The 12323-nt window shown below is 42.3% G+C and overlaps 1 protein-coding gene across 5 annotated transcripts in view; it reads left to right on the plus strand.

Moving 5' to 3' along the window:
- The window catches only part of cadm4 (cell adhesion molecule 4), a 147322-nt gene that overhangs the window by 116830 nt on the left and 18169 nt on the right, over nucleotides 1-12323 (plus strand). For all 5 annotated transcript variants that reach the window (XM_028581715.1, XM_028581714.1, XM_028581717.1 and 2 more), the window contains exons 2-4: nucleotides 2040-2186; nucleotides 8439-8726; nucleotides 11400-11561. In XM_028581715.1, the coding sequence (XP_028437516.1) occupies nucleotides 2040-2186; nucleotides 8439-8726; nucleotides 11400-11561 (597 nt within the window). The remainder of the gene's footprint in view (nucleotides 1-2039; nucleotides 2187-8438; nucleotides 8727-11399; nucleotides 11562-12323) is intronic.

Genomic DNA, 12323 nt, shown 5'->3' on the forward strand with positions numbered 1-12323 from the left:
CATTTGTGAGTGTGTGCTTCCTGTAGCATGTGCAGACACATACAGGTGTCTGTGTGTATGGGCATATTCATTCCCCCCCAAAAAAACACAAGACACAACACGCTCAACTCACACATGAGGCTAGACTTTAAAGAATGGGTGCTGGATCCTTACAGTAATATGGATCATTAAATTACAGTTTTTGCTGATTGCTTACTCAGTGAAATAAGTATTACACAATTATCAAAAAAGCAAAAAATTGGCCCAGATGTGCACCACCATAAGCACTCACACTTTTTGCAAAACAATACACACAGTGATTTGCAAAACACTAAACACACTTGTATACATTTAAACACAGAAGTATATCATGATGTCACTTCCTTGTAATTCCAAAGAACTGATTACCACACCTATAAGCCAATCTGTGAAATGTAGCCATCAGGTACGCAAACACATGATTGCTTAATTGTAGACACACCACTCAGGTTTAAGCACTATAAAAATGCAGCAGGTAAGTCTAGGAATTTCTGTACTGTATTTTCAATTAATTGTAACCTGTACTGGATACAGTATCTGATGTGTGTCTGTCGTTTGCTGAGCTAACAGTGTTATGCACGCTACTGTAGTAGCATGAAAACTTGGACATGTTTTGTTTTGGTTTCCCATGTTGACATGTTGACTGATTTGAGTATATGGAGAGAAAAAAATTATATTTTCCTCAGTCTGTAGCATTGGTCTTGTGTAGTGTTTGGTGAACTTATTGTATACCGGTATTTGCACTTTCTCTGTCTACTTAATTTACAGTACTCTAATCTCTGAGAAGTAGAATTGAAGTTAAAACTGTTTTGGGTTCGCAACAGCAGTGTGTAACTGGTTCAAACTGAATTAAGTCATATGAAACGTGTGTGTTTCATATGGTAACAACATATGGTTTTATAAATTAGTGTATAGTTTTTGCCAGAGTGTTTAATTTTGCAAAGGGTCTGAGGGGTTCTGCTAATTGTGTGTGTGGTTGTGCTAATTGTGTGTAGTGTTATGAAAAAACGGTCCTGTAAAAAAACTGTAAGGCAAGACTAGGACAGCACTCCGATGTTTATTCCCAAAAGTAGTGAGTGTCCCTCCCAGCACTTTCCAAATACCTGAAATTAGGACCATTACATCAGGATAATCGAGTGTAATCAATTGGTTTGGTTTGGCACGTGGATAAATGGCATTAAGAATGTGTCAAGTGCATTCAAGGCCGTCACAATGGTCTCACTGCTCTACACTTTGGCCAGCTTTCTACACTGAGGCGTTGACCTATTCATACGATGAGACCGTGGTTTAAACTATTAATATAAACACATGTGGTGGCAGTCCAACCTGTGATCTGCTTGTGTGCTTTTGTGTGAGAGTGTTGGTGCATATAGTGTGTGTGTGTGTGTGTGTGTGTGTGTGTGTGTGTGTGTGTGTGTGTGTGTGTGTGTGTGTGTGTGTGTGTGTGTGTGTGTGTGTGTGTGTGTGTGTGTGTGTGTGTGTGTGTGTGTGTGTGCTGGAGTGTGTCTAAATTCAGGACAGACAGCCACTTAGAGACTTAATAAGGCATTATCTATTCAAATGTGTGTGTTGATGCGTTCAGTTAGACTAGCCAGAGGCAATAGGCCTGTTTGTATGTGTGTTTGTGCACGTAAAAAGATGAATAGCAGTAATTATCATCATCCCGATTATAATCATAAGAACACATTGTTCATAAGGACCCTATTTTACTTGTTGAGTCCTTCAGCGTCTTTTCTCTCGCTCTCAATCTCTTTGTCTCCATCACTCTGTCTCCTTCTCTCTTCTCCTCCCCCTCTCCTTTTCTCCCTTGTTGTGTCCATATGATGAATAGCGAGTCAATGAAGGATGCTTTAAGTACCTAATTTTGAAAGGTTCTTTCTCAAGCGCAGTGCAAATTGAACATCATTTTCTCCGCATCTGTTCCTCCTATTTGTCCCCCTCCTCTTCTCTGCCTCTTTTTCGTCCTCTCCATCGCCCACCCTCTGTATCACTATATCAACGTTCATCTTTCTCTGTTTCAGCCCGTTGTCAGGCGGTGCAGGCGGAGAATGTGACCGTCTTGGAGGGAGGTACGGCCCAGATCTCCTGCCGCCTGCAGAACTACGATGGATCAATCGTGGTTATCCAGAATCCCCGCCGGCAGACCCTCTTCTTTAACGGCACGCGAGGTGTGTAGCTGCGTGCACATTTGTCTCTGCGGACAAACCTAATCTATCTGTTTTTATGCATTTGACCTCAGTTCCATTTGAAGCCAGTCTTTTAAAAACATTAGCAATGACTCACCAACACTTGCACTTAACATTTTTCTTATTGCAAATGTCCTCACTTTGCCTTTGAAGCGATTCCACATTAAAAAGTCAGATAACCCCAGAGTTAATTTAGATGATGGTTTTCCTCTCTGCCCAAACAGTGTGACTGCTTTAACTGTTTTAAAAGCATAGTTCAAAGCTCTCTGCATAATCCACTTTTAACCCCTGCGATGAGATCAGAACTTATTACTGCTCCTCATTAGAGCATGGCCTTGGCAATCACGTTTTCTTAAAGGCGGCGTTATGGCAAATTATCATTGTAACCAATATTATAATGAATGCAGATTTTATTGAGGTCCTCGGGGTAGGCAAACACTACTTTTTTCTTAATTAATTATAGCAAAAGCTACCACCTTAGCCAGCTTTTCTGTTAGTGCTGCTAGGAAACCTCTGAGCAAAAGAACGATCAAGAATAAAACATTGCCTTTGAAACTTGTGTAAGGCAGCTTAATTGGAGCAAAATTTTGGCATTATGTCTTGTGTTAGCAATAGTTATTTATGCCCTACGTAATCAATATAATAAACTTCTTAAGACGTTAGCTGAGGCTTAAGGCTATGGTGTAAAATTGTGGTTTATAACTGTTAGAGTTAAAGGCAAGGGGGTGAATATGAATATATTCAAATAGTTTTAGTTGTTCAAGCTTAAGAGACCACGTCGACCTAACAACCCAATGAATGCTTTGGTTAGGGTTAAAAAATTATTTGTACAGTATGCTAAACCACTAGCAGCTGCTAGTTTTACCAGTAATAGGCTGTGGAAGATTTGTGAATGAGCCCCCTTTGCCCCATGTCAACAACAACAACAACATGCACACAAAAAACATGGGCACTGCATGATCAATAAACAAATTGTAGACTGAATGGTTAGCCCATTCAGTCTCTCTGACATGCTGCTCCGAAAATAGTTTTGAATGGTTACGATTCTGAAAAGCATTGTTCTGCTGTTGTAGTTTTGTGACAGGTGCTAATTTTCCCAGCGTGATTTAGACTCTTAGAGTCTGTGTGCTGAGCTAACTTCACGCAAGCTGCTCTTGCTGAATGTTGCTGAGTTCCAAAGTAGTTTCTAAGATACACATTATTATTTTAATCTCATTCTGCTACTGTTACACAGGACATATTTTGAGCTGTGATTCATTAATTCAGTTTAATCTGATTTAATTGAGTTGAGAGAGAACTGACAACCGCATCAGATGGCCAAAATATAAATAAATAAATAAATAAATGTTTGTTCCTAATATTACAGTGTTTGTATTTGTCTTATGGCTTTTTGAGCATGCGATAGATAAAGAACTCCTCCGCTGCAAGGACCATGCAAGTGCCAGTCTCACACAGCCTTAACATGGCTGCATACTCATCATCTCTCCAGTATATAAAATGGCAAATTAATTCAAGTGCTAGTTGTGTGTTGTAGGTTGACATCCTCAACTGTAGTAGCATAGTTAAAGAAATGAATTGTGAAAGTGGCAAAAAAAAGATTGTCTGCCAGATCCAGAACTGCAGTTAAACCTCCACATTATAAGGAGAAGTCAAACTTTCACACACTAGCTTATATGAAGATAGACTTTTCTCAAACTGTCCAAGAACTGCTTGAACATACATGAACCTGTGTTTTTAACCACCGAAAATAAATGCAAAACCTTGCGACTAAAAGGCATAAATATTTATCTATATTTGTGGAATATTTCTATATGTGAAAGAAAACACATTTTCACATGTCTATTCATTACAACTTCTAGCACTTGTAATTACATTGATTCAACAATCAAGACTCCCACACTCTCCTCAGGAACAGTCTCTGTCAAAAAGCAGTAGTCACTAAAGATTTTTGGAACAGTACGCCAAGATCAGACTAAATTACTGAAGAAAAAAGAGCTGATTTCACTGTTCACTGGTACAGCATTCAAATACTTTAGTTTTACACAACTTTTCTTCACTTGTTAGTCTCCGCGATGACAGAGCGGCCTTAATTGGGTAGTAGAGGTCGCTGCTTTTGGAAGCCTTACTTTGAACTCTTCCCCCCAATTCTATGAGATCAGCACTGCTGGTAAGTTCCATTAAGTATTTAAACAGAGCCGCCCCATATGCTCTCCCACAAGACATGGACTTGCACCGTTTGGAAAGCACGATGAAGCCTAATCAGAGCGAGGAGGAAGACGGAATGTGAAAGCTAGAATGAAAGAGAAAATGAGAAGGAATAAAGAAAGGAGTGGGGGAGGATGAGATGACAGTTAAGAAAGACCGCAACATGGAGAGTAAGACAAGGGAGCGTCAGGCGATGGGGAGAGAGACATCACTGGGAAATGATCCAAAGGTTAGGCAAGGCATAAAGTATAGATGGCTTCCTGTTACTAATTTAGCTCACGTAAGCACTGAAAAGCCTCGTTGGGGACATTTTCTGGGAGCTTGAATTACATCTCACTCTGGCTCTTTCTACCTCCAAGTTTGCTCCATCACTCGCTGTAGGGCTCTTCCATTTCTGCCTATTGCCCATCTGGCACCCAGATATCAGGCTAACAAACTGAGGCCTGTCTGTGCCGAGCCATTCCACACTAACTGCCCAAATAGAGGCGCTGCTGTAAGTGCTGTGAATTAGGCTGCCTGTTTTGCAGGAGAGCAACCAGCCAGGGGTGTGTTTTATGAGATTGTGGGGAATGATAGCTATAATAGAGCAGTGGAACTAACCAAATGGACCCTTTCTCCTCAGTGGTCCATATCTCTCTTTCTCCCCCTATTGCCAACTCTCCTCAGCATGCAAATGAGATAGGACAATAAAGGTGAAATTGGACTTGAACAGAAGTCTGACATTTAGTTGCCATTTAGTGCATAGAGGGGAAAAAAGATTTACCTATCTGTGGGGAATAGCTCACAATGCTCTCGCTGCCATCCGGTGGAGGGGAAATGTTGGGGGTGTGGTAGAGCGATTAGTGGGGTGTACTTCCAGGAAGAGTGGACTTACTACATTGCTCCAGGCCGCTCTCTCAGTGCCCTGCGGATTTCTGTCTCTATCTATATTATTTTTTCCCGCCTGTCGCATTATGGAGCTATATTAGACTTTTTCTCTCATTCATTCATTCTTTCTTTCTTTCTTTCTCCTCCACTCTCTCTGGCACACATGCCCGCACAAAGCCAATATCTATACTCTAGTATCTGTGTTGTGATGAATTATGCTGCAAGATGGCCAGTTGTTACATCAGGGTAATGTCTGCTGTTCCCTACGTAAGCCGAAGCCAACACAAAGGAGTGAAGAGAGAGGGTAAAATAGAGATGGGGGGGTGAGGGAGAGATTTCACAATCAAGTCGATACAAAGTAAGTCTTGAATGAGAATCGAGCCAGTGTCACCCACAGGCTGTTATTAGTGTTATTTGTTATTATCAATTTTTTTCTTACCACTGATTCTACTCTTTCTTGAGAAACCAAAGGAAAAGTGTCGCACATTCAACTCTTCTCATCCTCTCTGTACTTTCCTTTCTTTCTCCTATGTGCATTATGGGGTTGGTAAGCAGGTGTAGCCCATTGGTCTAGAGGTCCACGATTGAACGTAAAAAGAGAGAAAGATAGTAAAAGTGTTTTTACTCTTTGTTTCCAATCTTTGGTTATTTTTCATCTTCTGAATTGTACAAAGTTTACACTGTGAACAATTATAGTATTTAGCCTCACTGACTCAAAGGACTAGCCTGGGAAAACCCTGATGAACTTCAGGCAAATTTGAGATTTGCTCTGCAAGTCAGTCTGGCCAGGAGCCCATTCAAGCCCATTTCCAATTTTTCCAAATCGAGGCGAGCAGCTTTTTGTTTACATTCAACATGACGGCCACCAAAGCACAGCAACCCGTTGATGCCGCTGTTGCTGCCACGTCACCCTGATCGTTGGTCTGATTGGTTGAAGGACTATCCAGTGCGCCCAGAGGCATTTGAGCGCCGTCCGTTGGTGACGCCCCTTTGGAAATGAGCTGCGAATGAACCTTGCCCAGACCCACCTCTGGTGTCAACCAAGCTATCAAAGACAGCACTACTCAATTAAAAAGCTTTTCTGAAATCATGTTTGGTTGTGCAATAAGCACTATATTTGCATAGCTGTCTTCAAAAGAGTTACCAAGTTCTTCACAGAGAGTAAAACCATTATGATTAAAACCCAATAAGATCAACAATAAAAATGCCAGACGCCAATTAGAAATGGGCTTACAGAGGAATAAAACAGGCAGTTACAAAGAGATTGAATGAATACATTCTGGTTTTAGGATAGTCCAATCAGTGCTTGGGAAAATGAACAACAGTCTCTCTCAATGCTGGAAATGAGTGAACCAAGACATCTGTTATGTTGTATTAATGTATAGCCTAGAGCTGCTTCATCGAGACTGACTTTGCAAACTCTGTCTGAACTTTTTTATATCAAACTGAGCTTTAGATTTAGCAGCACTATCAATTCCAGAGCAGAAATCGTCTGGGGTGCTGTCACAGTCACTATTTCTCCCATGTTTTGCCGTTTTTCCTCTGCAGCGCTGTCCATGGGAGTGACATCACATATTGGAGGGTGGTGAAAACTCTATTCTCGTTCCAGACTGTGGGAGATAGAACTGAATGTTTGCTAATACAGAACAAACTATCTTGAGGCTAAGGAATAACTGATTCCAAAGCTGAAAATGTTATACCACTCAATTAAAGCAGCCCTTCACTTCACTTGTATGATGTACTTGCCAATGCCTGCAGAAAAGTAAATGTACTGTATTTTCAAAGATAAATAGAAAAAGTAATATATACTATAGACATTCATTAACACAGATACATGGTGTTATTGATGTGAAGTGTCTTCAACCAGGCCTGGCCAATGTCATTCAACTGCAGATCAACAAAGCAAAGCACTTTCCGCCCTGCAACTTTGGACTTGTAGTCAATCTAAGCTGTGCCCTTATCGGCAAGAAAAGTAGAAGCAATTCCAGCAACTGTCACTTTCTTGGCCAGTAAGTGGCAACATCAGCGAACCTACAGCTATAGGTCTGAACTGATATCCCTTCCCTGTAGGTGGTGCAGCTTTGCATCAGCATGGCTCCTTGCAGACCTCTGAATCACTGGCCACATGGAAGATTTTCTAGCAATTCAAGTAGGACTAGTGTTGTGGTCAGGGACAGTTGTTGAAAAAAAAAGAACCAAGCCAATTAGTGTGGGGCAGGTAAAATGCCAAAAATGACAGGCCACCAGAGCCTTTGTCTATGATGATTTAGTCACTGATAATACCGATTGGAGGGATCTCTTTCTTATCATTCAAGTGAGCTAACCCACTCTGAGCTAGGCTAATCATTCGCCGAGCCAGCTAGTTCACATGCCTACCTCAGTAACCCACTGGATCGGTAATTGACTTTGCTCGCCACTAGCATCCCTAGGTGAACTGCTTCGGCAGGACGGATACATCACTTATTAATTGGTTAGGGCATTGTTTCCGGAAACAGAAAACGACTAGGTTGAACACAATGTAGTGAAACAAAATGCCAATTCAGTCTCATTATCTTGCTAGGTTTACACAGGCATAAATGGTCTGTCAATGAGCAACCCCCACCCCCTTGTGAACCTTCCTGAGGTGCTTCTCATCTGAAAACAAATTTAAAATAAAGCAAAAAAGCCTGCCAGTAAAGTGTATTAAAACAAGTTCTTTAATATGAGTCTTAGCTCGTGTGCATATTTGGTGTATTTCAAACAAGCAAAGCACCATGACAAAAACAATTCTTAATGCTCTGTGTCTGTCCCTGAAGCATTAGGAAAAAAATTAATCAATTACACTGACCCAGAGTAAAATATTTTCCGTTGTTGTTTTCCATTTGTTTTTACACATGAATAAAGTATTTAGCATTTATTTTAATTTACTCTCATTTCACAGAGAGAGTGTGCTTTTTCTACCAATGACTGATGTACTCACCTTCCCTCTCCTTGATCTTGCCTCTCTTCCTGTCACTTACACCCCCCATCTTCTCTACCATCACACCTCCCCTCTTTTCCCTCCCACCTCGTCTTCCTCTCCCCACTCCCCCTCCTCTCCAACATCCCCATCCCACGCTGTCCCGCTTCCGCCCCCACCTCCATGCCACTTCTACTCCTGCCGTTATCTTTGTCCACCTCCAGCCCTGAAGGACGACCGTTTCCAGATGGTGCTCTTCACCCCGCGGCTTGTGCGCATCACGTTGACCAACGTCAGCGTGACGGATGAGGGCGGCTACTTCTGCCAGCTCTACACGGATGCCACGCACCACCAGGTGGCGACGCTCTCAGTTTCGGTGCCACCGGAGACGCCCACGGTGGAGGTGAAGCAGGAGGCCATAGAGGGCGGCGAGGTGGAGCTCACCTGTATGTCGCCGCGCAGCAAGCCGGCTGCCACCCTGCGCTGGATTCGTAACGGCCGTGAGATACCAGGTACCTGGCTGACAATGGACGAAAACGACGGTTTGATGATCATGAGAGATAAATGAGGAAGCTAATGGGGGGGGATATAGGACAGGTGAAGTGAAATGGGTGGATATTATCACAAAATAAGTGCTGAATAAAAGGATTAATGGATGGGTGATTGATGGATTGACAGAGGAAATGGCAGATGGATCAGTTGATGAGAGCAGGTTAAGATGAATGGCTGAAGAAAATTAAGGTTTTGGCTGTGGAGCTGCTAAAGTCTTTATTCTCCTCCTGTTTCCATGATTTTGATCAAGTGTTCTTTGCAATATTTATAGGCGACAATGTAGTTTCAAATGATCAAACACACTTGGTGAGATGTGAACTGTGTTCACTTTTCTGTCTCCATTCCTTCGAGGAAGAGACATAAGTTCATAGAAGTAAATATCTACATGTGTTGATTTATGTGTTGAGAAGGCATGCATCAACTGCAAGTATAAGATTTTCAGTGCTGTCTTTTTAATGCATCCACTAGTCAAATTCTCTTTATACCAAAACAGATGCACATGTCCCCCTGTCTAAATGCTCTCCCATTTAAAATTCTATTTCAAATGTGTTTTATTTGGACATAATCTGACAAGTACACCAAAGCACAGATGCTACAAACACTCCATTTTCTCACTCTACCTCTCTTTCACACATTCACAAAGAGACACTTTTTAATTCACCATCATCTAACTCCCTACTTCTTTGCTTCTGATAAAATCTGTGAGCTAAATCTGTTGCATTGATCTATTAATCCATCTATCTCCCAGTTAAAGGGGCCCTTCACTCAATAATACATTTAAGACTGATCCTTTCCCTGTTTTCAGTCTACTTAATCCCTGAGAAATAACTTTTTTGCACTTTGCCGTTAAATCAGCATTTGTGTAGAATGCTACGTTTTGATTTGAATTCCTCAAAAACCTTGTTCAACTGACTGAGCACAAACAACAAATTTGGAGACTCATTAATGCAAAGCATCTCTAATTCAGGCTTATGGCTATTCTTTTTTATTCAATTCATCACTGACTTTTAAACAATGCTGTTTAAGCATTGTTTAAAAGTACAAATCGCAGTCAAATGGTTTGCATTATTCATTAATTCTTACTCACCGCCCTAAAATAACTCACACGGATCAGAAGAAATAGTGTGCGATAATCTGGTGTCAACAGTTTTTGGGACATGCATTAAGCAATATTTTGCGCTTTCAAACTTTGTGTCAGCCGTTGTCTCTTTTACTTGCTATTTTTGTCTGACACTAAACGTCTCTTTCATCCAGTCTCTTCCCTTTTTTTTTCTCTACGTAACACGCCTGTCACTGTCATTCTGTCTCTCCCCTGTCTGTCCTTCTACTTTGCTCCCTTCCCTTTCTTTTTATCAAATTTTTCTTTCTTTTTCCCCACCAATTTCACTGGTGACAAAGATGTGACACTCTTCATCTTGCAAAGGGCTTTAAGAGTCAAGGAGACAGAGAGGGGCCACACTTTTGTCTCTCTCTTCTCATCTTTTTTTGCTAATGCTCCTCCCCTCTCCTCCTGTTTACTCTCTTTTTCTTCCCTCCTGTTTCATCTCATTTCATCCTACTTCCACTCCTCTTTTCTCCAACCCCTTCCCCTCACTCCCCACCCCTCCCCTCTCTTTTGGCCCTGAGCTAAATGAACTGTGACACTAAAGGTTGGAGGCAGATCCCAACAGATATGGGAAAGCACTCTCTAATTAAGACACTATCTTCCCAACGCTGCCTTATTCCTGCTCATCTGCACCCACCGCTGTCCTCTCTCACGCTTCAATTGGGCCTGCTCTCATTTGCTCGCCGGCAATAATTGAAAACTCAGCGCAGTAATAGTAATATTGTTGTATTCTGCCTCAACAAGCACAAACTCCCAATACGTGACCATATCACTCCACTGTTCATCCTCCCTCCTTCTGTCTCTCCTCCTCGTCTCTTCTTGCATCTGTCTTCCATTCTGCATCTGGCTTGGCACTCTTATCGTCCTCTTTCATGTCTGGACTCGCCGCAGCTCTCCTCGCCCCCCTCCCCGCACTACCCCATCAGTCATGCCCGTTTTGCTGCCCTCTCTGTCTCTCGTCTATGAGTCCCTCTCTCCTTTGCCTTTCTTCTCCCGCCCTGCTCCTTTGACACCCCTCTCTCGCCGTGTCTGGCTCAGTTAAAATCTCAATTCAGTTATGCATATTCACTCTCTCCCTCATCTCGGTCTCACATTCTTTCACGCACACACAATATTCAGTTGATTTGCCATCTGCAAACAAACAGTTCTGCTGCTCATAATTGCCATGAAATAAAGATGCAAATTGCTTTCTCTTTTCTCTCTCTTATTATATTCCGACCATCCATCCTTCCCTCTACCTGTACTTGGTGCTGCTGTAAAAAGCTCATTCATCAGTCACTAACTTCTTCAAACTTCTTCAGTCTACTTACTTCTTCGATCCACCTCTGTGCTCTCCTCTAAAAATCTCCTCTTTCTACTCCCTCCATCCTCCCTTCTCTCTCTCTCTCTCTCTCTCTCCCACCATAGGTGTGATGTCTCAGCAGGGAAAGAGGGAAAACAGGAATGTTTTGGCTGCTAGCTTGATTTTTGGCCACCCCACCTGTTTTCTTTCCTTTCCTCATCTCATCGCGTCTTTCTCTCTCTCCAGGTGTGGTGTCCCAGCAGGACAACGCGAAGACGTTCAGCGTGTCCAGCACCATCCGGATCCCGGTAGAAAGGAAAGACAACGGGGCGGCGCTGAGCTGCGAGGCGTCCCACCCAGCACTCGCCGGGCAGAAGAGGATTCGACACTATCGCCTGGATGTGTATTGTAAGTCTCTCCTTCAGTCACAGTCAAAGTGTGTTTTTGTGTGTGTGTGTGTGTGTGTGTGTGTGTGTGTGTGTGTGTGTGTGTGTGTGTGTGTGTGTGTGTGTGTGTGTGTGTGTGTGTGTGTGTGTGTGTGTGTGTGTGTGTGTTTGTGTGTGTGTGCACTTAATATCAAAGTGCTTTCTATCCATCTTGGCAACAAATGAAGTAACATTACGTTCATTGCCGAATATTTTAAAAAACATTGATTTTTCCATCTGTGTGGCTGTCACTTAAGTTGCTCCTTCAGTACTATTCATTATAGTGTTTGACTATCATTTTGTCAAGGTAGCAGCCTCATTTTTCAAATGGTGGAAATCTCATGAAGCTCATGTATACACAGTCCAGGATTTTAACAGTGATATTCAAAGATGCCCTGTATGAGACCTGTGCTCATTAAAACCTAATACATACAAATCTCGTCATGCAGAGAGCTAGCAGAAACAGGCCTGCAGCCAGGTTAGGGTCCTGGCCTGTGGTTTAGGGAGCTAACCAACATCAGCTGAGAAAACCTGGGTCACATTAGTATGTGCAATGATCCCTGTACTGTTCTGGGATTGATTGATTTTGCTGGCTTGTTTGCACAGGTTGGTATGCTGTGAATTTCCCTGCACGCACGTCCATTTGAGGCAGGCGAAAGCAAACAGTGACTACTTCGAGATTTAAATTTATAATTGGCTTAAGTCTAATATTCACTCAGGGCAAAAAGTTCAGATAGACCCATGT

This window comes from Perca flavescens, chromosome 6 (genome assembly GCF_004354835.1).
Source record: "Perca flavescens isolate YP-PL-M2 chromosome 6, PFLA_1.0, whole genome shotgun sequence".
Taxonomy (NCBI): domain Eukaryota; kingdom Metazoa; phylum Chordata; class Actinopteri; order Perciformes; family Percidae; genus Perca; species Perca flavescens.